Source organism: Triticum urartu, chromosome 7 (genome assembly GCF_003073215.2).
Source record: "Triticum urartu cultivar G1812 chromosome 7, Tu2.1, whole genome shotgun sequence".
NCBI lineage: Eukaryota > Viridiplantae > Streptophyta > Magnoliopsida > Poales > Poaceae > Triticum > Triticum urartu.
In genome coordinates, this window is record NC_053028.1 from 152,749,419 (window position 1) to 152,760,627 (window position 11,209).

General features: G+C 43.0%; 1 protein-coding gene across 3 annotated transcripts; it reads left to right on the top strand.

Annotated features, from left to right (window-relative positions):
- The first annotated feature begins 6,974 nt into the window (after nucleotides 1–6,974).
- LOC125524225 lies at nucleotides 6,975–10,013 on the top strand. Of its 3 annotated transcripts, none has more exons than XM_048689293.1 (5): nucleotides 6,975–7,483; nucleotides 7,946–8,093; nucleotides 8,171–8,268; nucleotides 9,461–9,535; nucleotides 9,659–10,013. In XM_048689293.1, the coding sequence occupies exons 1-5, from the start codon at nucleotides 7,097–7,099 to the stop codon at nucleotides 9,770–9,772; spliced, it is 822 nt and encodes a 273-aa protein (XP_048545250.1). In that variant the 5' UTR covers nucleotides 6,975–7,096; the 3' UTR covers nucleotides 9,773–10,013. The 3 variants fall into 3 exon arrangements, with proteins under 3 accessions (XP_048545250.1, XP_048545252.1, XP_048545251.1); XM_048689295.1 differs by having other exon boundaries at nucleotides 6,979–7,437; nucleotides 7,990–8,093; XM_048689294.1 differs by having other exon boundaries at nucleotides 6,980–7,437; nucleotides 7,969–8,093.
- The last annotated feature ends 1,196 nt before the right edge of the window (nucleotides 10,014–11,209 follow it).

An 11,209-nucleotide genomic window follows, 5' to 3' on the forward strand; every position in this document is an offset into this window, starting at 1 on the left:
CCAATTGTCATCCGTGTCCTTGCTCCCGTGATCTCGGAGTGAGACCGCGAGTTTGGTTACTCTCCGATAAAGCTCACGAGGTTCTTCATCTTCTTTCATTGCAAACTCATCGGCTTCATCTTGCACCACGTCATAGTTGGAGCGTTGAATGCTTGCGCTTCCCGGGTAGAGCAAGACAACACAAAGCCATGCGTCTTTGGCCAAGGCGAAGGGCCGAAGATGAGGTAGATCTTCGGGTGGAATTGCATCTTGAATGATGAAGAGAGCATTCTCATTGAATTGGTAATCCGTGGCTTCTCGAGGAGTGAAGTTGCTTGTATCATGCGGATGGAAACCATCTTCAATGATTCTCCAAAGATTAGTGTTCACATGATTTAAATGGCGCTTAAAGCGGTAAACCCAAGAATCAAAGTCCTCATTTTTCACAATCTTAGGGGGAGGACTGGCATGATTCAAATGAGTGGAAGGAACCGGTCCACCATAAACAAGTGGTGGTTCCACATGAGCAAAGATGTCGGTTCCATTTTTACCACTAGAAGAAGGAGCCTTTTCACTACTAGCTTCCCCCTTATCGGAGATAGCATCCGTCACCTTGTTGGTGGGATCACCCACTTTCAACGGTGCGATGGATAGTTTAAGCCCTCCAAGGAATTTAGTAAACATGCTTTCAACCTTGGTCTTCATGCAGGTTTTCAATGTCTCCAAGGCCACATTGAACTCCTCACGAGAGACCGAGATTCCCCCATCACCCGTAGACGAGATCGGATTCACACCAGAGTTTTCCTCCACACTGTCTATGGTATCAACCATACTCTTTGGACGGTAAAGTCCTTAATAAAAAGACGAGGCTCTGATACCAATTGAAAGGATCGATATGGTTGACTAGAGGGGGGGGTGAATAGGCAACTAACAATTTTTAGCTTTTCTTTAACAATTTAAACTTTGCATCAAAGTAGGTTGTCTAGATATGCAACTAGGTGAGCAACCTATATGATGCAACAAAGATAGGAACACAAGCAAGCAAGAGATATATCACAAATAAGCTTGCTCAAGTAAAGGCACGAGATAACCAAGAGTGGAGCCGGTGGAGACGAGGATGTGTTACCGAAGTTCCTTCCCTTTGAGGGGAAGTACGTCTTCGTTGGAGCGGTGTGGAGGCACAATGCTCCCCAAGAAGCCACTAGGGCCACCGTATCTCCTCACACCCTCACACAATGCGAGAAGCCGTGATTCGACTATTGGTGCCCTTGGAGGCGGCGACCGAACCTTTACAAACAAGGTTGGGGCAATCTCCACAACTCAATCAGAGGCTCCCAACGACACCACGAAGCTTCACCACAATGGACTATGGCTCCGCGATGACCTCAACCATCTAGGGTGCTCAAACACCCAAGAGTAACAATATCCGCAAGGGATTAGTGGGGGAATCAATTTTCTCTTGGTGGAAGTGTAGATCGGGGCCTTCTCAACCACTCGCGAGCAAATCAACAAGTTTGATTAGCTAGGGAGTGAGATCGGGCGAAAATGGAGCTTGGAGCAACAATGCAGCTTAGGGTTGGAAAAGGTGAGTCAACGGGGAAGAAGGGGACCCCCTTTTATAGTGAGGGCAACAATCCAACTGTTATCCACCAACCAGCCCGCAACCAGCGGTACTACCGCTCCAGGACAGCGGTACTACCGCTGGGCCACGCGGTACTACCGTGAGGAGCCGCGGTACTACCGCAGCAGTAACAGTAGCTAGGGCAGACCTTGAGCACATGGGCTGAGGATGGTACTTCCGCAGCAGCGGTACTACTGCTCCCCCTTGCAGTACTACCGCAAGGCAGGGAACCCCAAGCCTGGGAAGAGCGTGGATAACAGAACATCCGTGCCTACTTCCGCTGGAAAACGGACGTAGCAAAAATCCGACACGGTACTACCGCCTGGCAGCTGAGCCAGGCTGCGCACGGTACTACCGCGGAAGGGTTGTGGTAATACCGTGGTAGCGCGGATGTAAAAAATTACATCCGTCCCTACTACCGCGAGGGAGCGGTACTTGGCCTGGGGGTCACGGTACTACGGCTCCAAAGGAACGGTACTACCGTGGGCACCTACGGTACTACCGCGCCACAGCACGGTACTACCGCTGGTGCCTACGGTACTACCGCTCACCAGGGAGCAGTACTACCGCAAGCCAGCACAGCAGCCAGAACAAGGAAGAGAAACAAGCGGAGGATGCTCCAAGGTGCAGGGGAAAGGAGGGGACTAGGAAGAAACGTGTACGTGATGATTCCACCCGAACATTTCCGACACTGACCCCCTCTTAATAGTACGGCTTTCATACGACTCAAATTCACCAAAAAGAAACGTAGAAAAACGCCGTCTTCAATAGTCTTCGAGGGACACCAAACCGTCTTGTGCCTAGCGAAGAAACATCTGGGAAACTCAAGACACACGATTAGTCCGCAAACTCATTGTCATCAATCACTAAAACACCTTAGGGATAAATATGCCCTTACACTTTGCTCTGATAACTTGTAGATTTTTGCAATAATTATATGAGTTCTTTATGACTAAGGTTGAGTCCATGGATCATACGCACTTTTCTTCCTTCCACCATTGCTAGCCTCTCTAATACCGCACACCTTTCGCCGGTATCATACACCCACCATATACCTTCCTCAAAACAGCCACCATACCTACCTATCATGGCATTTCCATAGCCATTCCGAGATATATTGCCATGCAACTTTCCACCGTTCCGTTTACTATGACACGCTCCATCATTGTCATATTGCTTTGCATGATCATGTAGTTGACATTGTATTTGTGGCGAAGCCACCGTTCATAATTCTTTCATACATGTCACTCTTGATTCGTTGCATATCCCGGTACACCGCCGGAGGCATTCACATAGAGTCATATTTTGTTCTAAGTATTGAGTTGTAATTGTTGAGTTGTAAGTAAATAAAAGTGTGATGATCATCATTTTTAGAGCATTGTCCCAAGTGAGGAAAGGATGATGGAGACTATGATTCCCCCACAAGTCGGGATGAGACTCCGGACGAAAAAAAGAGGCCATAAAAAGAAAATGCCCAAATAAAAAATATGAGAGAAAAAGAGAGAAGGGACAATGCTACTATCCTTTTACCACACTTGTGCTTCAAAGTAGCACCATGATCTTCATAATAGAGAGTCTCCTATGTTATCACTTTCATATACTAGGGGGAATTTTTCATTATAGAACTTGGCTTGTATATTCCAATGATGGGCTTCCTCAAAATGCCCTAGGTCTTCGTGAGCAAGCAAGTTGAATGCACACCCACTTAGTTCCTTTTGTTGAGCTTTCATATACTTATAGATCTAGTGCATCCGTTGCATGGAAATCTCTACTCACTCACATTGATATCTATTGATGGGCATCTCCATAGCCCGTTGATACGCCTAGTTGATGTGAGACTATCTTCCCCCTTTTTTGTCTCCTCCACAACCATCATTCTATTCCACCTAAAGTGCTATGTCCATGACTCACGCTCATGTATTGCGTGAAGATTGAAAAAGTTTGAGAACACCAAAAGTATGAAACAATTGCTTGGCTTGTCATCGGGGTTGTGCACGATTTAAATACTTTGTGTGGTGAAGATAGAGCATAGCCAGACTATATGATTTTGTAGGGATAACTTTCTTTGGCCATGTTATTTTGAAGAGACATAATTGCTTAGTTAGTATGCTTGAGGTATTATTATTTCTATGTCAATATTGAACTTTTGTCTTGAATCTTTCGGATCTAAATATTCATACCACAATTAAGAAGAATTACATTGAAATTATGCCAAGTAGCATTCCACATCAAAAAATCTGTTTTTATCATTTACCTACTCGAGGACGAGCAGGAATTAAGCTTGGGGATGCTTGATACGTCTCCAACGTATCTATAATTTTTGATTGTTCCATGCTATATTATATTCTGTTCTGGACATTATTGGGCTTTATTATACACTTTTATATTATCTTTGGGACTAACCTATTAACCGGAGGCCCAACCCAGAATTGCTGTTTTTTTGCCTATTTTAGGGTTTCGCAGAAAAAGAATATCAAACGGAGTCCAAACGGAATGAAACCTTCGGGAACGTGATTTTCGGAACGAACATGATCCAAAGGACTTGGACCCTATGTCAAGCAATCAACGAGGAAGGCACAAGGTAGGGGGCGCGCCTACCCCCCAGGCGTGCCCTCCACCCTCGTGGCCCCCTGTTGCTCCACCGACGCACTCCTTCCTCCTATATATACCTACGTACCCCCAAACTACCAGATACGGAGCCAAAACCCTAATTCCACCGCCGTAACTTTCTGTATCCACGAGATCCCATCTTGGGGCCTTTTCCGAAACTCCGCCGGAAGGGGCATCGATCACGGAGGGCTTCTACATCAACACCATAGCCCCTCCGATGAAATGTGAGTAGTTTACTTCAGACCTACGAGTCCATAGTTATTAGCTAGATGGCTTCTTCTCTCTTTTTGGATCTCAATACAAAGTTCTCCCCCTCTCTTGTGGAGATCTATTCGATGTAATCTTCATTTGTGATGTGTTTGTTGAGACCGATGAATTATGGGTTTATGATCAAGTTTATCTATGAATAATATTTGAATCTTCTCTGAATTTTTTTATGTATAATTGGTTATCTTTGCAAGTCTCTTCGAATTATCAGTTTGGTTTGGCCTACTAGATTGATCTTTCTTGCAATGGGAGAAGTGCTTAGCTTTGGGTTCAATCTTGCGGTGCCCTTTCCCAGTGATAGTAGGGGCAGCAAGGCACGTATTGTATTGTTGCCATCGAGGATAACAAGATGGGGTTTATATCATATTGCATGAGTTTATCCCTCTACATCATGTCATCTTGCTTAAAGCGTTACTCTGTTCTCTTGAACTTAATACTCTAGATGCATGCTGGATAGCGGTCGATGTGTGGAGTAATAGTAGTAGATGCAGGAAGGAGTCGGTCTACTTGTCTCAAACGTGATGCCTATATACATGATCATACCTAGATATTCTCATAACTATGCTCAATTCTGTCAATTGCTCAACAGTAATTTGTTCACCCACTGTAAATACTTATGCTCTTGAGAGAAGCCACTAGTGAAACCTATGCCCCCCGGGTCTATCTTGCATCATATTAATCTTTCAATACTTAGTTATTTCCTTTGCCATTTATTTTACTTGCATCTTTTAATTTCTCTTTATCATAAAAATACCAAAAATATTATCCTATCATATCTATCAGATCTCACTCTCGTAAGTGACCGTGTAGGTATTGACAACCCCTTTACGCGTTGGTTGCGATGATTTATTTGTTTGTGTAGGTGCGAGGGACTCGTGCGCGGCCTCCTACTGGATTGATACCTTGGTTCTCAAAAACTGAGGGAAATACTTACGCTACTTTGTTGCATCACCCTTTCCTCTTTAAGGGAAAACCAACGCAGTGCTCAAGAGGTAGCAGTGATGTGATGTTTTCATCGATACCCAGTGTCCATGGTGTCTTCACCAATCTCAAGGATCTCACGCAGGTTCTTATATGGGTAAGGTTTGCACGCATGTCTTCGTATATATGAGCGTATGTGCATGTAAGTGAATGTCTACGGTTGTATTGTCTTTCCTAAGAAAAATAAGGACGTAATTTTACACAAACATGTTGTTTGACAAAACAAATAAGAAGGGCACAAATATTGAATTGTTGCAGTAAATGAATACAGTTATTGTGTTTGCTTACTTGTTCTATAATATCTTTTAGCATCGGATTTTAATCATGCAGAAATTGTTATAGTATCTCACATCTTCAACACTTAAATCTGTATAATTTATGGGTTTTCAATCTTGAAATTTTGGGGTTCAAAATCTGGTGTTCAGGCAACGACAAAAATACTCAAAGCTTTCCCGATGAAATTTGAAATACTCCAGGCTTCACCAGCAAGCCGATGAATTCACCTCCCCTCTGCCGTCCCACCGGCCAGTGGTGGGGAGGGGGATCCCGATGCCTTTACTCCGGTTGATAGTTCAGGTTATAGTTGTTCAGCCCTCGGAGGTGTGGCGCTCGGATGGATGGTGACTCTTCTTCTTCGAATTTGTCTTTCGGGTTCCGACCCTCCTCGAGTTCGTCCTTCTTGACGTAGTTGGCGGAGCTCTGGCGTAGATTCCCACCGTCTCATTAGAGCTGTGAGGGTAGGGTTTTCGTAGTGTGAAGAGATTTGATGTCAGGTGCTTCAGACCAGCTATTCAAGGATTCAACGGCAAAGACTACAGCTCCAAGGCACTGGTGACGTGCACAAAGACTTCCCAGCTATCATCGACAAGGTCAAGCCGACTCCAGTAGTGGAGCGGTACAAGGACGCGTGGGCGGCTCGTTCTGACGACGGTAGTGGTCGTTTGGTGATCTCAGAATGTCAATATAATTTTTGTTATGTTTGAGGTGCTTTGTACTTATGATGATATTTGATAATAGACCTGGATCATGTTCGAAAAAAGATGAGGTTTGGAATATTTAATAAATATAAATTTAAAGAATTGTATCTTAAACTTCAATGTCGTAACTTTTAGTTCAGAATTCGTCTCAAAGTATGAAAGTACACTACCATGATCCTTTAATTAGTACGAACCAATCTATAGTTAGAAAAACAGTGATATCGACTTCAAATCCTAAATATGATTTTGATGCTCATATTTTTAAAATTTATTTTAGACATTTCGACAATATGCATTCAGTGTGAGAAGATATTTTTGTCGACAACAAAGACGTCTATGACGGCTTCGTCAATTTTATGATGATGTGTTGGCCTAGTTTTTTAAAAGTGCTCATAGAGATAAGGTGTGTGTGCCTTCTCGTAAAGGATGATTGTATACGCATATATACAAGCTCTTTTTTTTATTAAAATAATCCTTAATTAGTGCAACGGAAACCATAGAAATGATGGGACCGTACCGTTTACCCATTGCAGTCCACGTCACTCGTTCTGCACGGCCGCGGCTACAAAAGAACTCGTCTCCTCCGATCTTTTGTGCAAACAACCGCACACCACCTGCTCGATCAATTACCCCGCTCCCCCGCTCGCCTTCGCCCCTGCCGATGAGCTTTCTCGCCGGGCGCCTCGCCGCACAGGAGGGTGCATACTTCCTCCAGGAGTCCAGGAACGCCGCCGGCCGCCTCGCGCAGAAGCTCCCCGCGCCCGAACATGGGCCCAGGCCGGCATCCCCGCCTCCGTCGGCCGACGTGCTCCCGGAGATCCTCCGCCACTCCATGCCTTTAAGGCCCACGCTGCCTCCGCCCAACTCAACCCTGTACGGTTCCACCCGCTTGGCCCTCCCACCAGGCGGCGCAGAGGCTGCCGGCGTGGCCCCCGACGTGCTCAGCCCGCTCCGGTCGTACGTCGCGCTGCCGCAGGCCACCTTCGGCCTCGGCCCCAAAAGGTGCGCCTCTGGCGCCTTCGGTATTGATCTAATTTTTTCGCTCAAGGTAGTTTTGAACTCGGGCGCTCTTACTATGCGTATGCGTCATTAGATAGTTCATCGATTTTTTAACGTGTGCAGAAGCACTCGTTGTACTAGTGGGTTGGAGAACTCACCTTGATACTAGAGGAAGGGATTATGTGATAAAACTTCCACATGGATTAAGGTTAAACTTTGCAACGTTTGATCAACAATTAGTTCTACAATATATGGATTTAGTGATGAATGGTACCCTTTGATTCATGGAGGGGGTACTACTTCTGAAATTTAAAAAGATGATCGACTCTCAGATCAAGAATGGATGCTTGGGTTATAGCGTCAGAATTTAGAACAGTGGAGGGTTGCACAGATTTTCTATTTAAAGCTGCTTGCATAGCATGTTCTATGTTCTTAGTCCCTCAGCTATTCGTAAGGTAATTAAGTTAATACTGTAAAACATAACTGGTGATTCATTTTCATCTTTTTCTAGGTTTCATGTGGATTTATTTACAGATGGGAACTTCCAACTGACAGGCCTCACTATTCATCATCAAGCACCAATGAGGGGCGGCATGATATGCATCCTCCTCCCATGGACCCTGAGAAGTTGAAGGCCGTAATTGCTAGATACTCACAGTGTATGTAACTTGCCAGAGATTTTGTTGTTGTACTAGTGTCGTTAAAGATATGTTGTTCTCACCTTTCGTGGATGCAGTTGGAAAGGCGCTCCTTAGGATTGCTGGGACTATATTGGTGATTGGAGAAGCAACAGCTGAGCTGCTGTATACTGCGAATAAGCTTCAGTTGCATTCTGTAAGTCATGTAACTGGCTCTTGACTAAAAAAATATACTCCTACAAGAGTAAATATACTTTTTTTTGTATGAAACAGAGCAAGTATACTTTCTACCTTCAAGAAAAGGAAATAATGTCCTGTCAGATTGCATATACAAATTCTAGGTTGATTGGTTGCAGCATGATTGTATTTGATTTTTGTAATTTTATTGTCAGCCTGTCTTCAGTTTTTAATTGGTCATAAACTTATAGTTCCAGAAAAAATGTGCTCTTCAATTGTTTTCTGTTATGTTGTTTATAATATTTTAGCGTTCTTAAAAAAAAGTAATCACGGTACTTTAGTCATTGGCATAGTTGTCAAAGAAAGCTCTGCCCAGTGCCCACACTTCTCTTCCTGACCATTAGCCATATGTCATCATTGTTCACACTCTGACCAAGCATAGAATTTATTTAACATTACTTGCTTGCCAGTTGCCACCATGCAATAAATGAAAAAAAATACGCTTGAGTGATGAGGGGGTTTAGATCTTGTTCGATGATATGCAACTGATCGGAATTTGAAATACTGCCTCCTTTCACAAATATGTTTTGGATATTTCAATATTGACGACATACGGACTGAAATGGGTGAACAAACAGACTAAAACGAGTCTATATACATCTAATTCAGAAAAAAAAAGGTTAGAACATCTTGTATTTGTGAAAGGAGGGAGTAGCAACTTGTATCCTTAACGAATCAATGTTGACATATACAGAAAATAATACTAAAGGGCACTATTTTTGTACGTAGATTTTCTTAAGATGCAATGACATGATATATACAAATGTTTTTATTCAACCAGCTCCATCACATACAACGCTCAAATAGAGATAACAATGCAATTTGATAGCCATGAGACAGGTTTTGTGGTGATGCAGTATGATTGGATGTCAGTACCAACTTGAAATCCAATGACCGTACCGTCTTATAATTCAACTGAGACATATAGTAGGTCAACATGGTAAAGAACCAATTTGTGCCAATTCAGAGTTGTATCCTTAAAGGCAACTCTGATTTTTTTGGATGAACTGACCTTAAATCCTTAATATACTAAACTGTGAGTATTTCATATGAGCTTCCTTGATAAAAACAATTAGCAAGAAAAGAGATGAAAGTCATGACATCTAATTGGCAAATATCCTCTCCAAAATAACATTGATACCTCCTTTCAGGTCGACGACGTCAGAGCTAAAGGAAAAGAACAAGCTGATATGGTCAAAGTACAACTAGCTCCACTAAGGAAATGGGTAACAAAACTGCGGAACCATCCTGCTTTTGACTTTTGAGTCGATTGTACTTGAGCCTTGGCCTAACTTTGGTTTCTTCTGTTACAAAAATTGACATGTAATTTTCACATACTGAAATTGTAGGCTGAAGACACGTCCCGAAAATGGCATTACGAAGGCAACAAAGAGTCCAAGGAGAAGCCTCTCCTTGATAGAGAGCTTTCAAGAGCACTTAGTGCTAAGACACGTCCGAATTGATCAATACATACAACTTATTGTTGTTGTTGCTGTTCTTGTTGTTGATAAACACAAGCTTATACAGCTATCCACCATTATGAAGCTCTTTATTGTAACCTGTAAGTCCACCATTACAAAACTTCTCACTTGTTTTAGGTGTTTACCTTGTCTATATGTGTAAGATTACAAGGAACCAAACACATGTATATATGTTACACCTATATATATTAAATAAAACACATGGGAAATACCCTTTGGTTCCTGGGTGTATATACACCTCATATGGGGAATTTATTTTTGATAATTAAAGAAAGTCAAAACAGTTTGGAAGTTTTTTTTAAAATAAACTTGACTTTCTTTTGCACTAGTATATAAATTTTCATGAATAAAAAACCAGCATCGATTTCAGGGCAAAAAAACAAAATTTATTTGCTATTATAGGTCACTATTCACACTATTTTGATCGATTTTTTTGTCTTTTTTAAAAGAAGTCAACAAGATTTTTTTTATTTTCATGGAATTCTTTTTACCAGTACAATGAAAGGTCAATTTTATTCAAAAATATTTTCAGAATTTGTTGCCTTTTTTTTCTTCATATAAGGTGTATATACACCTGCGCATACCCTTTTGATGTGGGAAGCCGGCCTGTAGCTGTATGAGCTTGTGTTTGTCATATCTAGTTAAAGGCTAATTGCCACGCTAGTGAAGAGAAACAGTACAAGGAAGCGGCTACTATAGTCACGTGAAAAGGTCCGTAGAGATAATTGTTTTTGCTTGGGAAAATGGAAGGGCATTGTCAAATCACTCGAGTGTAATTACAAATAGTATTGACTTTTTTTTTATCAAAAAATACTAGGTATTGACTTTTTTAAGTCGGCCCCTAAGGATCTCGATTCATTAAAAAAGAGGGTTGCCCGGTTAATTATCTGAAAACTAGGGTAAAACCGTCACAACAGTCCACACAGGGCAACATCGGCTGACCTGGCCACCCACACAAAGATACAACAATGATGCATAGAAGAAACACAGAGTCGAGGTCGTCACCAAGCGTCATCGTCATCATCCTCTACGAGCCAATGACTCCGATTTCACCATCGACTTCTACGAACGAAGTCCTCGTTGCCGCAAACGCCGGAACCAATGCCGGCTCATGCCAAATAGTCGGCCACCGCGCAGGCGCCAAACAACTCCGACTATGAAGACCACCAAAACATAGGAGAAACAGGCAGAGTCGGCACCAACTAACACCTCCTCGAAGACCACTAGCCACTTGTCATTGTCACCGCCTAGGCACCTCCTGGGCAGCTCCGACTCTGCGACGGCCTGACGAGGCCCAGAAGAAACTTGTCGAGCACACCGGGTAAGAACCGACAATTGAAGCATTGCCATGACCCTGCACCGCTGGCCATCATCATCGTTGCCAAATTGGACACCGCACTACCACACTGTCGGCCGGGC

Excerpts from the sequence above, each read along its gene's own strand:
- LOC125524225 (XM_048689293.1), top strand. The coding sequence starts at position 7,097 with ATGAGCTTTCTCGCCGGGCGCCTCGCCGCACAGGAGGGTGCATACTTC. Across the intron at positions 8,094-8,170 it reads AATTGCTAGATACTCACAGT|TTGGAAAGGCGCTCCTTAGG; the intron begins GTATGTAACTTG and ends TCGTGGATGCAG. Across the intron at positions 8,269-9,460 it reads ATAAGCTTCAGTTGCATTCT|GTCGACGACGTCAGAGCTAA; the intron begins GTAAGTCATGTA and ends ACCTCCTTTCAG.